This window comes from Eubalaena glacialis, chromosome 6 (genome assembly GCF_028564815.1).
Source record: "Eubalaena glacialis isolate mEubGla1 chromosome 6, mEubGla1.1.hap2.+ XY, whole genome shotgun sequence".
In the NCBI taxonomy this organism is placed as follows: Eukaryota; Metazoa; Chordata; class Mammalia; order Artiodactyla; family Balaenidae; genus Eubalaena; species Eubalaena glacialis.
The window spans coordinates 82,615,049-82,635,223 of NC_083721.1; the positions used below are offsets into that span (position 1 = coordinate 82,615,049).

Below are 20,175 nucleotides of genomic sequence, written 5' to 3' on the forward strand. Positions count from 1 at the left end.
CGTGGTTTCACATCGAAATCTTTATATAAAAATTTTGGCATGTGGTATAAAACAGGGATCTTTTTCCCCTCTTATTTGAAATGCTAACCTTAACAAGTAGCATATTCTGGAATGTGCTTGACAGTTTGTGACTTCTCGTTGGATTCCTTTGACATGCCTATCTTTCATTCTTTGTATTCCTGTTATTGTGGCTTTATGATATTTGTCAATCTAATAGATCATTATTTCTTTCTTAATCTTTTAAAGTTTAGAATCATTTTGTCAAGTTGGTTGGGAAGGAATTGCTTTTACAGAATAATTTTCAGTGAGTGAACACCTTCCAAGTCCTAAATATTTTCTTTCATTAGATCTGTTGCTTAGAAAATAGTTTTAAGATTTTATTCTTGTATAGCCTACACATATCCTGATTATTCCTAGGGATTTTATGGCTTTGATTGCTATTACATGTAGGCTTTTTTTTTTTTTTTTTAACTACGTTTTCTAACTGGTTAACTTCTGGTTAAATACTCCTCTGTCTTTAAAAATTAATTCTGTCTACAGGTTAGAGAATGAAGGAACCAGTAAACAAGCATAACATGTGATATTTGCAAATAATTGGTTTTATATATTCAGATACGTAATCTGGCCCAACTATACACAGACTGTGCATGAAATAAAAACGCATGGAAAATAAGATGCTACCATGTCATTGTTTTATTTATTTATTTTTTTGGCCAGTCCCTGACTCAGGAGGTTTGAAATGTGCGATATAATTTTGGGAAGAGTCTAAGATGTCCAGAAATAAGCATTAATAAGTACTTTGCAAATAATTCCATTAATCTGGATTCTAATCCTCAATGCTAAATCATAGAAGGTATTCATCTTGTTCTTACTTAACAATGTAACTACTACTTCCTTCTTGCAGATTTCAGAGACAACTGTCTGAACCCTGCCACCCCTTCCCTCCTCAGTCAGGAGTTCCTGGAGATAATCGCCCCAATTACCACCGGCAAATGTCAGAACCTATCGTCCCTGCACCTCCCCCACCCCCTCAGGGATTCAAACAAGAATACCATGACCCACTCTATGAACATGGGGTCCCAGGCATGCCGGGCCCCCCAGCACATGGATTCCAGTCACCAATGGGAATCAAGCAGGAGCCCCGGGATTACTGCGTTGATTCAGGTAAGCATAAAATCATGCCGTTCCTTTCTTCAGTCTCTCATTCATCTGTCAGGTTGTCACTGACTGTCTTCTATGTGCAGGGCTTTGGGGAGTAGTTTTATAAAATTTGCCCTCAAAGAACTTAGGAGCTAGTAAAGCAAACATGTCTATGCATAACTGAATACAAAACAAAACAGAAAAGCCATGTAAATGGTAGGAAGAGCAGTAGGCATTCAGAAGTGGTGCACAGTACATCTGAGTCCGAGCCTGCAGATTGCCGCCATCCAGTCTTGGTGATGTCCTTTCTTAAGACCGGTTACCTTTTGAGTCACTGGACACAGGGGATATTATTTCTGCATTTTAGTCCTGCCTCTAGTTTTGTGGCTTTCTTTTTTAATACAGTGACCCATTAAACTCCCAATACAAATATAAGAGAGTCCACATGCAGGATGGGATTCTTTCTATTCTTGAAATGAGTGGTGTTCTGAGAAATTGCCTGGTCTGTCATGGCTGTATAGGGTGCTGGGTACGCCATGGAAAAGTTTGTCCTGTTGGTTGCTTCATAGGAGTCGCTGCTCTGTTGCAGTACTTTCATCTGGGAAAATTCCTGTGTCCTTCAGCTGTTGCCAGTGTACACAGGGAGAGGTATAACATGTTAGAACACCTATGGTTTGCTTTTGGGTTACCTCTTATCTAGAAACTTAAACGTAAAGAAGTTTAAGCTGTCCTTGGGAGTCCTTTCCACCCTCACCCGAACACTCATTCACTGACTACATATCTTATAGGCCAGGCTTATTAAATGAGATCATTATGGGAAAGGAGAGTGGGAATTTTGCAGCTTGCACATTTAGAAACTCTTTCCTCTTCTTCATTTCCCCTTATTTTAAAAATGACACTTTTTTGCTCCTTTTTTTTTTTTTGCAGTTGGTGCTAAAGGAATTTGAGGGTGGTGGGTCAGTTATCAACCTTTCCTGTGCGTGCTTTCCTTGAAGACCCTGGGGAGGGGGTGGGGCAGTATGTACTCAATGGCTTTTGCAAATGGAATAGGATATAGAATTTTCTCTTGGCCTTCTGAGATAATACATAGATTGCTCAATTCAGGCAGAAATTGGTTATGGGAAAGGCTGGGGAGGTAGGCAGAAGGGAGACGTCTATTGCTTTATGATGGCAAAATTACCAAGTATAGGTATCGATAGGTTATAAAATGTCCACTGGCATTCCTCCTGAAGGCTTTGATGTATTTTTCTCAGGAGCAGGCATGACCAGCAGCATTTTTCCTTTGGGACTGACATTTCAATCGGTCCTATGAGTCTTTCACCCCATCCCACTCCCTTAAAGCAAGACACCCAGCAGATGTTACCGTATCTACAATGCTTTGATCTGAGAGGTGTTCCCAGGGTGAAGCCTCATCCCACATGGGCACAGCTCAGCTCACTGTCTTTTGTCTCGATGGACACCTTGATAACATGGTGTCTGAAGAAGAGATCGCTTCAGCATGGGTTCCATTCTAACGGTAACAATGTGGTAGAAATGTGCTTGCCAAGCTGCAGTTCCTCACTCCTGCCCATCTTGTCCTAGCTTCATCACTTCCAATCCCCTCATCTCTTTGACCTAAAAATACCCTCACTTCTTGGAGCAGAAATGGATATGACCATCAGCAGTAAAGGAGAGCAAACTGGGAAAGCTCTAAAGTGACCTTCCTGCCCCTCCAAACCCCAAAGCCCCTGAGTCAGTACAGGCAGAAGGCCAAGTTGGCCTTTTGAAAGCCAGTTTCTTTTTCTGCCATTAACTCTCTCACAAGGTTCGACGTTAACTAGTTTCTAAAATGAGCAAATTACGAGAGTGAGTATTTTTTCCTCCCAGTTCTCTTGATTGCAAGTCGAGTCCTCCGTTCAGATGGTGGGTTATAGTGTTTCCCACGCTGCTTACTAGAGTGGTACCTCTTTTCCAAGACAAGGCCAAAAAGACATGACCTTGGAGCAGGAAAAGGTTTAGGGGCTTTCCCGCAGTGCTGCAGTTGGACCGATGTGCTGATTCAGCTGCAGAGACTATTGACAGGAGTGTGTGTGTCTGTTTCTCTTTCAGAAGTGCCTAACTGCCAGTCGTCCTACATGAGAGGGGGCTACTTCTCCAGTAGCCATGAAGGTGAGTAGCTCTTTAAAAAATAATAATATTCAAGGAAGCTTAAAGTTGCTCAGTTTCCAGGCTAAGATTTGAGATCATAGTTTAAACCTTTCTTAGCTTGTGAACACGAGAGTTCACTTATCGTGATCCCCAGTTATCTCGCACACAGGGTTTGAGGCATGCTCTTGACCTGTGAGGGCTGCCATCCTTTTCCATAGTAATGACCCTAACTTTTACGAGGAAAACACGAACCGTCTGGTTTCCACCCTTCCATACAAGGAGGTTATGTATATATAGCTGTAGATAACACTATCACCTAAACTGGCACTTAGGAACTATGTCACGGCTTGAGATGGTACCTTCAAGAGTTCTCTTCTGAACGCTGAAACAGGGAAGGATTTCTCTCTTAGAACACATTCCCCAGAAGTATGTCCTGTTTTCTGTCCTATACGTCTCTCCGTAAATACCTAGAGCAGTGATTCCCCAAACCTACAGCATCAGTCAGCTTCACCTGGGACTTGTTAGAAAAGCAGATTCTCAGGACCCACCCCAGACCTGCTGAATCAGAGACTCCAGGGGAGGGGCCCAGCGCTGTGTTCCAACAAGCCCTCCAGGCAATAGTGATGCACACTCACATGAGAACTACTGCAGAGTCGTGAGGCTCAGCTTTGGCTGCACATTAGAATCCCCTGGGGAACTGTTAAAACTTCTGGTGTCCAGGCTTCACCCAGAGCAATTAAATCAGAAATTCTCAGGTAGGGCTCAGGCATTAGTAGTTTGTAAAGCTTCCTGGGTGATTCTCATGTGTCCCAGGGTGACAACCACTGTTCTAGAGTTTTAGAGAAAGTTTGAAAGACCCGGTAAAATAGCACTGTGAAGCATTGGCTGGTTATTGTGAGTGATTGGTTCACAAGAGTGGTCTCTATGGGTGGCTGCCTCCCACTGACTTGGTTAGAGGAGAGACCCAGTGTGGCTGCCACGGGCACCCGGGGATATTCCGAGTGAGTGTCCAGCCCTGGGAAGGAAGGGCTGTCTACTGGACCTCTGGCCATGATCGGCACAGCTGTGTGGGGCTCTCTTCCAGGTTCCCGAATGTTTCTACAGCAGCAAGTGATGTCTGCAGCAGGCGAACTAGAAGGGAGTGAGGGAAGAGAGGGAGGAAAACACTTTGCATGATTACAACATTTAGAAAGGAGCATGCTCTTAAAGGAAATATTTTTAGTAAGACATCGGGCTGCTTACTACACACAGAATATCTGCAAGCTTGTGTTTTTCCCCCACTTCTTCCCTGACCCCATACACATTGAAGAAATTAGTTTCAAAGAGATCTGCATTCTTAATTGCTCTCAATTACCCTGACATGGTTTTTCTCTCCTCCTTATATGGGCTTGACCACAGATGCCCGTGAAATAGTGAGACAAGTGTTTCTGATTGGCATCTGTGATTACTAAGACAGCCATCCTGCCTTAGCGTTCACCTGGAATCTTTGCATACTGTTTTGAATCTTTCATTTCCACTTTGTCCCTCAAACAGGTTCTTCCTTCCTGCCACCTTTGAGTGATTAGATGGTTGTGGCCACAACTGATGTAACTGCTGTGCAAATTCAACTGACTTAAATTTCACTTAAACCAACAGCATCTTCCAGATGTTTTAGAGAACCACATGTGGCAATGACTAGAAACCACAAAGTACACCAAAACGATACTCATGGGCAGGGCTTCATCTGATTAGTTTGAAAAACCAAACCTAGAATTTAATCTAGATTTACATTTTTTCCCTATATACTGTGAACTGTGAATGTATTTTCTTTACCTTAGAGGAAGAAAAGCTCTAAAAATAACATGGCAATTTTGACAGGTGTGTAAACTTTGTAGTTTATTTATAATGACTTTATAATAAGGCTGTTAAAACATCACTGGAATAGCAAAATCCATGAGGGAAGTCAGGAAATACATAGCTTCCTGGTAGCCAAGGCAAAAAGCATGAAGCATGATGGATTATGTAATTCTTGTTAATATAAAGTATAATAGTTTGTCATAAGTCAGTTTCCTAGTACCAAATTGGAAAATAAATTATAGGAGTCCCTGAGTCCCTAACTTAAAAGTTAGTATTGCATTCTTAAATCTTTTAATGGAAACTATAGATTCCCTCATATTTATTCAAATACTTATTGAGCACTTATGTACCAGGTGCTATAAGGAGGCTAAGATATTCAGGATATGGTCCTTATCCTAAAGGAATTTAGAATCCATGACAGAATATAAGATAAAGCTCTCACATTATCCAGTTAATCTCTTAATAGCACTTATCACAATGTACAAGTACTTATTACTGTCTTAATTTCTTATAACTATCATGTATTGCACACTTATGTACCAGGAGCTATTCTTAGCTCTCTATTGTAAAGATAAATCGGTCAATGGAACAGAATATGTATCAAGTCATTAAATTCTCACAAGCCTATAAGGTGGGATTTATTATCTTCCCCAGTCTTCAGATGAGGAAATTAACTTGAGAGAAATTAATTAACTTGTTCAAGGTCACACAGTTAACCTAGGTCTATCAGTCTGGCTCCAGGGCCCACACTCTTCACACTACACCATGTCTCTTTTTTCCCTACTTTGTTGTCTGTCTCCACCAGTTGGGATGCAAGCTCCACGAGAGCAAGCACCGTCTGTATTCTTCTATCTACCCCCTTCTAGCACAGTGCCCGGCATAAATATTTATTGGATTAAATACTAAATAAAATATACTTCCTTTGTAGTTAAGCAGAGAAATAATGCTTGGGGCTGAGGAAACAAAAATGAATAATACAGAACCTTAAAACAGTCTGTTTCCTCCAGGTTGGGCAGTGTTTTCCCGACCCCAGGCCTCTTTAAAATTGTGCTGATCCTGCCAAGAAGAACTTGACCCGGGCTGATTGTGAAGAAAAAGAACAGATTCTTTCTTGGCACCTTTACCCAAGGATTTTAAGTCAGAGCAAATCGCTCTCAAAAATCTAATGCTAGCCCTTCACTGCAGAGCAGCCTCCTCTGCCCTCCCCCTACCGCGTACCTGACACTCATAGGCCTGGACCCCACGCCGGACGAACTGATCAGAGAACCGAGCACAGGGAGCACCACCGGGCAGGCAGGAGCTCCTGGCGCTTCCTCTTGAGAAGTGTGCGGGTAGAGGGGAGTACGCTGGAGCACTCGCCCCCGAAACAGGCTGGACCACAGGCAAGGGTGTGGTCCCATCACGCCTGTCTACTAACTGGCTTTGGCTTGAGCCGCTGGCCTTGTCAGGGTGCCTGGTGACCTGGTGGTCAGCGTTGAATGCATATTAAGGGTTGGTGGGTTTAGAATGCCAGGCCATCCTTCTCCTTGACACCTTCCACTTTTTGCCCTGCCTGCCTTTCATTTCCACTTACATGTGTTGTTGGACCAGTCAGTTCCCCTTTGTTTTCTTGTCTATACAACGAATAAGTTTTATTGACAGCAAGTCTCTTCAGATTCCTTCCACAGTGTCTGGAGATGATAATACCTCCAACTTGTCTTTAAAATTATTGCTTGTCAAAATCCTCCACAGGCCCAAGTCTTTACTCATTTGGCATTGTTCCCTACCCTCCAAGCTTTTTCATAATTGAATGAGGTATGTGGGCAGCCTGGACAAGCAGTAAGAAAGGTTGAAATTAATATTTGCTAAAAGGAACACGGCGAGACCACGTATAGATCAACCAAATCCACCCAGTAAGGCCAACTGAAATAGATGAGATGTCTTTTCAGATACAAAGGCTTAGTCACGGCCACACTGATCCATGCAGACCTCGTAAGCAAGATGCGAAGGAACGTACTGACGACTCAGTGCCTCCCTACAGTCTCAGCTCTAATAGCAGGAATTGATGCTGCTCTGACTGAAGCGCAGGTTCAGTTCTGATTGCATCAGAACAGAACACCTAAGTCCTGGTGAAGTTGAAGTTCCCCCCAAAATTCAGTGTGGCATAGATAGAGCAGTTCATCAGGCTGAGGACCTGAAATGGTAGAATCCTGTTTTAGTCCTTAAATCCAGAGTTTTCAGAGAACACAGTTAAGCAACATGTTCTTTCTAAATTCTCCTTCAGGTTTTTCATATGAGAAGGATCCCCGGTTGTACTTTGACGACACCTGTGTTGTTCCTGAGAGACTGGAAGGTAAGTAGCCACATCCAGTTTGTTGTGAAACTGGAAGGTTCAAGATGTCAGAGTACGCTCATCGGTCTTGAGGCCAAATTAGCATTTGCCCAAATCAGCTGAGAAACTTGAGACTAAAGTACCACATATGTGTCTTTGTCCCAAACAGGCAAAGTCAAACAAGAGCCCACCATGTATCGGGAGGGACCCCCTTACCAGAGGCGAGGTTCCCTTCAGCTGTGGCAGTTCCTGGTTACCCTTCTTGACGACCCAGCCAATGCCCACTTCATTGCCTGGACAGGCCGAGGCATGGAGTTCAAGCTGATAGAACCGGAGGAGGTAAGCACTGGAAGCTGGGATCAGATGATTTGATTTGTTGATGTTTGTTCCTGTTCTCCATTGAGCCTTTTTACGGTGTTAAATATGCTCTTCCTTCTCATTCAGATTCTAGCCTGGCCAATGGGCTTGGCAGTGCCTTTTCTATTAATAGGACAACTTATAATTCACAGACAGAGTTCTCCACTGCAGAATATATAAAAAGTATTAGTAACACTTCTGCAAACTCTGGGGAGGGAGGCCATGAAGACTTACATTCTAATAGGGTCTGCTCTCTCTCTTGGAAAGTCTTTTTCAAGAGTTCTTTCAGTGATACCAACTTGTTTTGGTGTCAGCCCTCATGTCATAGCCTATACCAGAGGTTACATGAACAGAGTGTAAGACATTTTGGTAATATATTATAGGTTGCAACTACCCCACTGTGTATTTCAAATGGCTCTAACCTAGAGAAATAAAATTATCAGAGATGGGTCAATCTTAGGAAGTTAGATTTTTTTTTTTAAATGTAGTATCACAGTGGTTGAGAGAGGACACAAACCTTCATTATTTTGTTAATAGAAAAAAGAAACATTGTTACTGTCTGTTTGCCCACACTATTGACAGAAAGGCCAATGGACAGAACCAATACCATTTCTTCAAAAGGGGAGGACATCATAGAACTCCTCCTTTCCTGAGTATAACAAAGTAAATTAAATCAGGCTCTGAGTTTGGCATATTTCAAAAGGGGTTGTTTTTTTGTTTGTTTGTTTTGGTTTTATGGCCGCACCACACGGCTTATGGGATCTTAGTGCCCCGACCAGGGATTAAACCGGGGCCCTCAGCAGTGAGAGCTCGGAATCCTAACCCCTGGACCGCCAGGGTATTCCCAAAGGGGTTGATTTGATTTCTATCTGATTTAGAATCTAGAGAGATTATAAATAGAAAAGAAATAACTTCCCTGAAAATCCGACATATGCTTCTTTTGGTAGCATGTACTTAGGTGTTACGTTTTGCTCTGCTGGTTTAATATGTATCTTTGGGTTGGGTGTGATTGGAATGGGACCAATGCTCTCGGAAGGAGTTTGAACAGGGACTGCAGTTGTAGATGTTGTTCCATCAATTCCAGGGCTCACTTTAGCACACCAAGGGGACAGGTGGGCATGGGGGTTAACAGCAGGAGACTTGGAAGAAGAAAGTGGCCTGAAAGTTAAGATGAGCAAAGGAGAATGTGTGGATTGGAGACTTAAGGAGAATCCTGACTGATAGGAGAGGAAGGCAGGCTTCATTAAAGGCAGTTAGAGAAGATACATGTATGGTGTTCCCGATCTTGCATCATTCACAAAAAAATGGAAATATGTCAACACCTCATATTGTAAACGGTTTCTGTTAAGAGTCAGTCTACCTTCAAAGCCAGAGTTTGGTACTGCTGTGTTTTTCTAAGGGTGTCTTTTTGGCTAAGTCGTGTTTAGAGGTGGAGCCGTGCTTGCGGCTTCCAGCCACACTGGAGAGCATCCGCCCTGCATTCTTTTCCTCATAACGTGGCCTGGTTTATGTGAGGCTTGAGAAAAGCATGTCGCCCAGACTCACTAAGGCTTTTTGAAAGTCAGTCTGTCATGTGGGCAGCCCTTATTGATTTATCTCATTTCAAACAGGAGCTTTTATTACTTTATTGCCAGTGCCTCTGGCCTAAGCACAGGCTGTATAGCTGCAGGTAAACCTGGTTATGACCCTTTGTAAAGCTGTTATTGAATCTGCTGCTCTCCTACCAGTGGTAAAGAAAATGATGAACAGATGGCAAAGGGCCCGGCTTTCTTAATAACGAAGCTAATACTAAGCCAGAATGCTCACATAAATGCCAAGCAGCCAAGTCACAGGGGAGGCCTGTGGTGGCCTTGAGCCTCCCCTCAGCTGGTTGGACAGCTTTGTTTCTTCAGGAAGTACTTCTTTCCGCCGCACCTTGAAATCCCCGAGTATTCCATGAACTCCGAATATTCCATTCTCTTAACCCAGGATCAGCTCTGTTCCACATGTGCACTTTGGCCTCAGGACATGCAGCATTTGAATTTTTTCGCTCTCTAATCCTTGTGTAACTTGGAGGGCCCTACTCTTGTTACTGTCAGGAAGATACCAACTCCTCGAAAAAGCTGTAAGAAGTTGTCATGGGGGAAGCTTGAAGGGTGAAGCGGAGGAGGAAGCTGTTTGGGCCGTAATTGTAGGCAGCTGTGTGGCTGAGTAGTGCACTCTGGGTAATTATCCATAATATCCATTACACTGTGCATGGAAATTGTGGTTTTGGAACTGCTTTTGGCAGGCCTCCTAATCAAATGTCTTTTGATTGTCATCCAGCTTAGCACCCTCTCAATTATGACTGACTCGGCTTTAATCTGGAGCCATTTTAACTGTGAATCTGCATTAATGAATATTTTGGGGGGTAGGGTTGTTTGTTGAACATGTGGCAGATAAATGATGCCATGGGGAGGTTTAAAAGGACGGGCTGCTAGAAGGAGCCGCTCCCTGCGCTGCGGCTGCTCTCTCTTAAAAAGGGAGGAAGAGACGTGAGGTGTTTTTGTTTGTTTGTTTGTTTTTAAAACTCCTTCGGCCTCCATCCTCAAGATGCATGCTATCAAAGTAACGAATGTGAAAGATGAAAGAAAGGAGGATCTGGTAGCAAGCTATTGCCTGCTCCCCTCCCCCCAGAAATGGGACAGCCCTAATTCCCAGCTGCTCTGCAGTTGTGCTGCATCATGATTACTGCAGAAGGAGCAGCCCTGGTGAGGGCTACTGAATCAGAGGGCCCTGGCCCAAGAGGATGAGTCAGTAACTATGGCTACCGGAGCTGCTTTGAAGTCTGTGCATATATAAAACCTCTCTCCAGACGGGAATAAAGACACAGACCTACTAGAGAATGGACTTGAGGATATGGGGAGGGGGAGGGGTGAGATGTGACAGGGTGAGAGAGTGTCATGGACATATATACACTACCAAATGTAAAATAGATAGCTAGTGGGAAGCAGCCGCATAGCACAGGGAGATCAGCTCGGTGCTTTGTGACCACCTAGAGGGGTGGGATAGGGAGGGTGGGAGGGAGGGAGATGCAAGAGGGAAGAGATATGGGAACATATGTATATGTATAACTGATTCACTTTGTTATAAAGCAGAAACTAACACACCATTGTAAAGCAATTATACTTCAATAAAGATGTTTAAAAAGATAAATAAATAAAATAAAAAAATAAATAAAACCTCTCTCCAGCAAACTACTGCATATGCACGTGACAGCAAAGAGAGGTCACGGCTGAAGTTGAAAAATATTCACGAACTGTTTTCCACCACTGAATGTAGTAAAATGATGAGGCTGGGCTTCTTTTAAGGGTCCCTGCATCACTTGTGTCTGACAGCAGTTGAAGTACAGTTTCATGGTGTCATTTCTTTTGAACAGGTAAAAGGACATGTATTGATTTAACAGGTTCTTTCTTACCCCTATTTCTATTGGTTTAAAAATAGAAATTGGTTAAATATTGAAATTGATTAAAAACTGGTTAAAAATAGAAATTGATTAAAAATTGGTTTTATCTTTTCGGGACTTCCCTGGCAGCCCAGTAGTTAAGACTCCACGCTTCCACTGCAGGGGACATGCGTTTGATCCCTGGTCGGGAAAGTAAGATCCTGCATGCTGCTCGGTGCAGCCAAAAATAATAATAGTAAAATAAAATGTTTGTCTTCTTTAACCAGGGGATGTATTTTTGGTTAATTTTGCCTTTTTGACCATTTCAAAGAGTTGAACGGGTGCAATGTGGAGAAAGGGGGAGAGCCAGGGATAATCATGTGTGCCGTGGGGGCACAAAGCAAACGAATGGAAATTTAACTTTCACACAGTTTCTTGCAAGGCAGAGTGGAATCGTGGCTATTGAATTACTGTAATATAATTAGGACAGATGCATTCTTCCTTACTTATCAGATTATTTTTGGTATTTATTAAAGGTCATCTTAGAATCCTGAATTCAGAAGATGTTGCTTTCATTCTGCCCCAAATACTTTTAAAGAATACTTCAAGTGAAATGTGGTTTTATGAGCCACCTTTTCCACTTGCAGTCTCCCTACTTCTCATTCCATGTTTGTCATCTTTTTTTTTTTTTTTTAATAAAAAGGAATGTAGTTATTTTGGTTTTTTAAGTTTCTAAAACTGACCCAAAATGTTCAAAACATGATCCCTGGTTTGCATACATTTAAAGACCTCATATTTCCAAGGTTATTCTTCTCTTACCTTGACAGTCATCCTTATAAGTAGGATTTGGGATGTTGAGATACTTGAGAACAGAAATTGCTTGGCTGTCCTGCTGAACTCCACTAGGAGGTTTTCTTGCTATAAGGCCTCTTTGCCCAAAGCTCCAATTACACCCCCCCATCACTGCACCTCAGAGGTGGACCAAGTTGGATATAATGCACTTCAGAACTGTTTGGGAAGCCCTGTTAATTTTTCATTAAGTGGATAATGGTGCTACATGTTTTAATGTCCATTCTGCAAGTCTGCTGGGAGCAGGGGATTGGATGGCAGCAGGCCGAAATGATCCGATTCCCCTTTACTCCATGAGCTGCTATAAGTAAACATCTCCCAGCCCCTCTCCAATCTTATTAGAATTGAACTTTTGCTCTGCTGGCCCATTAGCAACTCACCAGTGTGTTTCTAATGTTTCAGGAATGACCATTCTAATTATTCCTTATTGACTGCTACAGAAACCATAGCACTTAATGGCAACATGCTAATGGTCTATGGGTATTGGTCGATAATTCATATGTGGAGAAACAGTAGAGAGCCTGCTTCCTCTGGGACGCTAGCCGAGCCCTCTGCAGTCTTATTAAAGTGCTAGGATTTTTCCACCTCTAGGTCTCACCTCTTAGCATTTGACTGAATCATCACCTTTGCTGAATGTTTGGTCTTGAGGGAATTAAGTGCTTTTCCTTCCAGGTCAGAGAAATGGGTCACTGACCAAAAGCAGTCAGGTTCTAGAACTGGCTCTCCTGGGATTGGGAGAAAACCACTAAGCCCAGGGAATGAGTTTCCATTGCTTTCCTGTCTCTTCAGGTCGCTCGGCGTTGGGGCATTCAGAAGAACCGGCCAGCCATGAACTACGACAAGCTCAGCCGATCTCTGCGCTATTACTATGAAAAGGGCATCATGCAGAAGGTGAGCGATTACTAGAGAAGCTTAGACCACTCTGACCACTCTCAAAGAAAATGTCAAGGGCTTCTGAAATAAAACTGTATATGATGACTGGGGGGAAATGTCAGCCTCGTAAGTAATTCTGTGATAGGAAAAACATCTTGGAAAAACTTGAGTTAAATGAGATAATAAAGAGCACCTTTAATGCTGTTGGGTACGTGAAAGCCAAAGGTTGTGTGTGGAAGACACTGTAGGAAAATTAGGCTCCTCTGCTTTAAACTGTCTCTACTTACAAAAATGTCCAGACATTTAGGCCAACCATTATATACATAAAGGAGCAAGTGAGGGAATCGACTTGAAGGTCTCCCCTCCCATAAGAACTTAGGCGAAGTCTTTAGTTGAAACACCGAGACCTCCAAATATGTTGGTTTAATACTCCCAAAAGTGTTAGGGCAGTAAAAAAAAATCTTATTTCTCTTTTAGAACCTTAGAAACTGGAACTCAAGTTAAAAACCCAAGGTTTGCAAAATGGCAGAATCACCTGGTAGCAGGTAGCAGAAAAGAGGATTAAGTGTAATTTTGAGGAAGCCAATACAAAATCCTTATTGTGATAGGTGGTGAAGAACCACAATCTTAAAATCCTGTGGATAGGCAGAAGATGAGAATGGCAAATCTTTGATTGGTTTTTCTTAGCCACCAGATTTTATACTGTACTGTTGCCCAGATTCTAGCATTTACACATTTAAGCAGCCTACATGGTAGATGCCAAGATGCACTCAGAAGTATATGGTCATTGCTGCTGAGAACTTGTCTACGCTGAAGCCAGGTTTATCTTTCTCAGAGGCAGGTGGTAATATGACCCCATATTCTTCTCATCTCCTTAAAAAATATTAAAACAGCTTTTCATGGATGGTCTTCTGGATAAGATCCAGACTTTTTAATGCTTCATACAGGCTCAAGGCACCATTAAACCCTCATTTCCTCACTTGTACTTGGCTGCTTTCACTAGCATAGCCATCTTTCTCTTAATATATTTGTTTACCAAACAATACATATCATTCATGTAAGTTATCAAGCATACTATAAAATGAAAAAAATACCTATTAAACTACCGTCCTACTTAAGAACACTCCTAATGCCTTCATTGCCTGGCCAGCCCCTACTTGTTTTCTCAGTAAATCACCTCTTTACTCCAAGAATCTGAAGTTCTCAGGCTGAGTTACATGGTCCCTCTTCTGCTTCTGAGAGCACCTGGGCTCATCTCCATCACTTCCCGTACTGTCTGTATTGTAAGTTACTCCCTGGCTTGTCAGTATCTGCCGCAGGAGTATCAGCTCCTTTAGGACAGGAATGAGGGTTTGACTTCAGTGCTTGGCACAGAGTGAATACTCTAGGATGGGTGGTCACCCCACCCGACCTCCCCCCCTTTTTTTTTAAAGGGTTAAATTCAGTGGGGCTTTAATATGTGCACAGAGTAGTGCAGCTGTCACCACAATCAATTTTAGAACATTTTATCACCTTAAAAAGAAACCCTGAACCCATTAGCAGTCACTGCCTTTTTCCCCTCAAACTTCACACACACTCTCTCCCCTTTTAGTTTTAACATTATCAGGTAGAATCCTAAACTCAGGAAGGAGGGCCATTACTCCTTTGCTGTTCCCAACTCCAGATCCAATCTGAGGGAATGTAATCAAGACACAGTTAAATTGAACTAATGGCAACGAGTTGTCCCTATGAACTTGTCCCTAGGTTTTCTAAGGAAGTAGAAGAGAATTTTCTGAGAATAAAACAGGCAAAAAGTACAGGAAGGCACAGGAATGAGACTTGGGGGGCTCAGATCCAGCACTCCCATTTATTTATGCTTTAAGGAAGGTCAACCTTCCAAAGCCTGTTTCCAATAAAAATGTAGATAATAGTCCCTAATCTAATCTCAAAGGGTAATATATGTGAAAACATTCTAGAAATAGTAATGTGCTATCCAATGTAAGAGATCATTGTTATATTTATTACATGACCCATGAGTAAATGAGAACTAAATAAAAGAGTGGTAGCATGCCCGTCTAGGGAGGGACTTAGAAAAGCAGTAGTCCCATACCCTCGGTTTTTGAAAGGGAAAATTGAGGCTCAGAGAGGTTGAGACTTGTTAGCGACTGAGCCAAGGCTGGGAGCCATCCGCTCCTGGCTTCTGAGCTGGTATCACTGCCACTATGTCCTCCTACTTCCTTCTTCCACATACGTGAGCTGACTCTTGGGCCGGGGAACCAGAGATTTAACGTAAACTGGCTTTCAAACAAAACAACCCAAATAGGGATGATTGATTGTATACATCTGCCACCCTTAATCAAGACCATTTGGTTCTCGTAATATTATAATGCATAAAATTCATATAAAGGTAGTTATCAGTTCCTTCAGTGTAGCAGAACCATGGAATGAGTAATTTAAAACTGCAGGTAAGCCAAAACACAGTTCTGTTTGGTTTTGGAACAAACTTAAAATTCCCACACAGCTCTCTGAATTCCTAGCCCTTCAGAGCAAAGCTGTCCTGGGAAGACTGTAAACTTTGGAGGGAACTGAACACATGGTCTTGACTCCTGCATCTTTCAATCCTTATATCTTCCCGTAATATCAGGCACCAACATCAGCATAACCATTGTTTCTAGGCTGTGAGCATAACACAGTGAGGACTTTCGTTTAAAAGAACCTAATATGAGTTTGAAATTCAGATATTCTTTTCAACTGCTAAGCTGTGGTGTCAACACTTGGCAGGTAACAGGTTCCCACAGTTTATCAAAATAAATCTGAATGATTTGGATAATCAGCTACCAATGAGCCTCTTGGTCCCTGGCTCCCTGAGAGCTTGGTGACTTACAAATATCTCGTTATTCTTCCCTTGGTGCCCTGGCCCCGGCCCACACCCTGTTCCAGCTGGGCCTCATAAGGTGTGTTTTCTCTCTCAGGTGGCCGGGGAACGATACGTCTACAAGTTTGTCTGCGACCCCGATGCCCTTTTCTCCATGGCCTTCCCCGACAACCAACGTCCGTTCCTGAAAGCGGAGTCTGAGTGCCACCTCAGCGAGGAGGACACCCTGCCACTGACCCACTTTGAAGACAACCCTGCTTACCTCCTGGATGTGGACCGCTGCAGCAGCCTCCCCTATGCCGAAGGCTTTGCTTACTAAGTTTCCGAGCAGCTGAGCGGCCAAACCCTAGAGCTAGCAGTTCCCATTCAGGCAAACGAGGGCAGTGGTTTTGTTTGTGTTTCTGGCTGTTCCCAAAGCTTGCCCTTTGAGTATTATCTGGAGAACCCAAGCTGTCTCTGGATCGGCACCCTTAAAGACAGATACCTTGGCGGGGGAGTGGGAACAGGGAGGGGCAGAAAACCACCAAAAGGCTGGTGCCTCAGCTCTGAACCTGACAAGGTTTCTGGGAAAGCAATTGAAATGGAGCCTCCTTCCCATGGACAATATATGCAAAGCAATACCTTGTTCAGGTTAGTACCCACAAACCAGGACAGAGTGTGTGACAATCTGCATTGATCATGGACTACTAAATGCCTTTACATAGAAGGGCTCTGATTTGCACAATTTATTGAAAAAGATGTCACAAACCCATAGAACAGGAGGTAGGCAAAGTTGGGGAGGCTCAAACCATGAAGGGTTACAAATATATCTTAAAACTCAGAGAGCTCTTCCAGCTTAATCTGAAATGTTTCCTCTTGGTCTGGAAAGAAGGGGGAAAAGGATGAACAGCTGTTACCCACTCCGTGGTTCTCAAATAATAAACCATTGCTACCCTTGGGAACCTTCTGGCCATGTGGTCACCAAGTAGAGCAAGTCCCCTTTCTCTTCCCAGTCACATGGCTGTGTGTGTGGAAGGCTTTAATTTTAGGAGAGGGGTGATTAATACTTTTGACAGTATTTTGTTTTGCTTTGATTCGGGGGATTGTTTTGTTTTGGTGGTTGTTTTGGAAAAACAGTTTATAAACTGATTTTTGTAGTTTTGGTATTTAAAGCAAAAAAACAAACCTTTTGGTAACTGTGCACTGCGCCCTTTAAACGGGGCAGTGCCAACTTATGAAGACGCTGCAGCTTGAAAGGGGCTTTGCTGGGGGCGTCCCCTTAGCCGAGTACAAGCCCTCTTTTATTGCCTGCTTTGTGCTTTCTGCACCAGACAGCCTGATGGAACATTTGCACCTGAGTTGTACATTTTTGAGGTGTGCAGGGCAGCCTGGACACACCGTTTAGATTCTATGTGTATAGTCCCCCATGTTCCCTCACATGCCCTCTCTGGAAAGCATATGTACATAATACATGTCATGTCCATTTGAAACCTGGTCACCTGGTGGAAACCCTAGGTAGGGATTCTTCCCTGGGCATGACTGATGACAATTTCCATTTCAGTTTGTTTTGTTTTCCTTTTTCTTTAATTTTTGGACTTTAAACCCTGCATATGATTCAATAGGGTTTGAGACTTATGTGCGACACTGACAGGTAAAGCAGTACTAGCATCTTAGTTTCCTGCTACTTTAAAAAAGGTTTTCTCTGATTGCTGTATTATATTGGGAAAGTTTTAAATAACCCAGCTAAAGCTATATGAAAGTTAAGCTCAAAGTAGTGGAAAAAGAATTAGAAAGTGGTAGCACCTTGCTGCCTACTGATAGGATTCTGTGCTTCCCCTGACACCTAGCACACAAAGAATGATTATGCTACTCTTCATATGCGAAGGACAGTGCTTTGAGTTGTTTTTCTATTGATGGAATGCTCTGTAGTCTCAAACAGTCCCCCTGGTGACCAGGAGCACATTTGTGAAGAGGGTCACAGAGATAAGGGGTGCATTTTATAGCTATGGAAATACAAGATTTTCCTATCTTGGAAGCTAATTAGCCCACAAAGTTATTGAACCTGTAGCTTGGGCCTTAATTAGCATTGTATTCTAATCAAAGGACTTTCCAAACCGGTATTTATAGCTTTCTAACCTACACATAGTCTATACATAGATGCATATTTTACCCCCAGCTGGCTAGAGGTTAATTTTTTGTAAATGCTGTATAGGATTTTTTTCCTTTCTTTACTTATCCGGGTTTGGGTTTTGTTGGGTTTTTTTTTTTTGATGGATTTATGCTGTCTTAGCAAGTACGAAAAGAATCCTCTGTAGCCTGAGCTCCCCTCCCCTGCTGTAGCCACGTGGCCTGTGCTGTCACGGGACACAGGATGGCAGCATCACCGTTGCATTCCCATCGGACTCATGCACCTCCCTGATGGTTTTGTTTCTTTGTTCTTGTTTTTGCTTCTTTCCAGAGTGTGGAAAGTCTACAGTGCAGAAAGGCTTTAACCTGCCAGTTGATTTGAAATACTTTCCCCTGCGCAGGGCCGTTTGCATCCTGCCAAGCTGCGTTATATTCTGTACTGTGTACAATAAAGAAGTTTGCTTTCAGTTTACCAAGTGCCTGAAACCCGCCTCTTTCTTGCCCTTAGTGGTCTAATCTTGAAGCAAGCAGAAGCCACCTGGCATCTTTCTCTCCCCCTCTCAGCTGTTTAGCCTTACGACTGTGGAAGTTGATGGTTTGTGTACAACTGCTCTCTCGCCTCATTTCTTAAGCTCTGGCTAAACATTTGACCCAAGAGAGTAGGAGAGTAGAAAGCAGAGAGGGTTTCCTAGCCAGTGGTGAGCTGACACCACCCCCTCTCCTTGAACCCACCTACTTGCCAACTTCTAGTCAACTTTTTTTTAAAGCATAGCTCACGCTTGGGCCCTGGGTTGCGTGAAAAGATCACTAACTAGGCTAGGACTCTGAGTTCCAAGATGCATCCAGCTCAGCCCCTTAGATGGATTCTTGGAAAACCAGACAGAAGTTAAGAAGACCACCCATTCCCTAGTTTTCCCCCCAAAAGGTTTGACCTTAAGGAGTAGAAATTTTACTAATAGTTGTTCCCTCAAAAACAACAACTTAGGAAGGTTTTGGCTGTTTGTTCTTTCCAGCCATAGAGCAGTAAAAACCTTTTTCCGAGTTTGAACCATGTTACCGAACCAGGTTCATTCTAACGCTCAGCAAACCAAAATGCTGAGACACCGAGGTTTGCAGCAAAAAGAGAGCTTAAAAGGAAAGCAGCGAGAAGACGGGAAAACAAGTCCGAAAACTGCCTCCTATAAGGCAAGGGGCGGGGGTATTTATAGGTTTAGGAATAAAGCGTCAGGGCCGACTGAGGCGTGGGGAGCACGGCGAAAGGTGATTGGGAAAAGGTGCGGGAATCGAGGTTCTGCACTAGGCTATAGGCCTCTGCACATCCTGAGGGTGGAGTTTTCAGCCCTCTGTCGAAAGGTCACCCAGCGGACACCGCGCATGCCCAGTTGGAGGGTCCGTGCTCCTGTCCGGTCTTAACCAGCCCAGCTCCAACTAGGTACACACAGCTGACTGCAAGTTCCCGAGAATATCTCAGGCAAACATTGTTTAGGCCACGTGCTCTTTGGAGGACATGGCAAGTCTTAAAACAACGTTGATTAGTGAATGCAGGTGAAATGAATTTAACTCATGATTTCGGGAATATATATATCACTTGGGAAAAGTTTGCAGGGCTCTCTGCAGTACTAGGCCTTTTAGTGTTCTCATTTCACCCTTTTTCTGCACCTTAATTTGGGCTTTTCAAGACTCCTGTTACAGTAGAGAAATAAGTAGATCCTTTTTTCAAGCCTATAACAGAAGGCTTTCTGTGAATTTATCTGCTATCTTTCTTTCACTGTTTTACAAGCCCTAAGTGTAGAAACATCTGAGCCTGAATCGGTGCACAGCCGCTTGAATCGAAGCTTGTGAGGAATCAATGTCTGCCACATAAACCCATTGGCTTCGACAGATTAGGAGATGCTTGCGGAGAAGGCAAGGGAGCCAGGACAAAGCAAGCTCTGCCACTCAGCTTCACCATGATAAGACTTTGACAATCAGCTCCCTATTATTCAGGGGCTCATTATCCCCCTGGGCCCATATCCAGATCGTTAACCTAATGCAGGAGGTCACCAAACACTGGGCCTCCCTTCTCCTGTTGGGCACTAGGATAAGAAAGCCCAGAAAATGTGAAGTTTACTCTTCATCGAGGTCCCCTTTCTCGAGCCAAGTCAAGGAAACAATGCTTTTTCAGTTGTTAGATGACAAAGAAGTAGTGTGAGGGCAAAAGAATGCGGTTTTGAGAGCCAGAGTATGTGCAGAATCTAAATTGTAGCGCAGCTGGGACAAATGTAAACGAATGTGGGAGAAAAACACTCACGTACCCAGACAGTTGGAAACCTTGGAGAG

At 43.2% G+C, this 20,175-nt stretch overlaps 1 protein-coding gene across 1 annotated transcript in view; it reads left to right on the top strand.

Annotated features, from left to right (window-relative positions):
- Window positions 1-18,328, top strand: part of ETV5 (ETS variant transcription factor 5) — a 55,528-nt gene extending 37,200 nt beyond the window's left edge. Inside the window, exons 8-13 of the mRNA XM_061194379.1 lie at window positions 905-1,164; window positions 3,229-3,288; window positions 7,367-7,435; window positions 7,584-7,753; window positions 12,813-12,914; window positions 15,848-18,328. Of these exons, the coding sequence (XP_061050362.1) occupies window positions 905-1,164; window positions 3,229-3,288; window positions 7,367-7,435; window positions 7,584-7,753; window positions 12,813-12,914; window positions 15,848-16,069 (883 nt within the window). The 3' untranslated portion in view covers window positions 16,070-18,328. The remainder of the gene's footprint in view (window positions 1-904; window positions 1,165-3,228; window positions 3,289-7,366; window positions 7,436-7,583; window positions 7,754-12,812; window positions 12,915-15,847) is intronic.
- The last annotated feature ends 1,847 nt before the right edge of the window (window positions 18,329-20,175 follow it).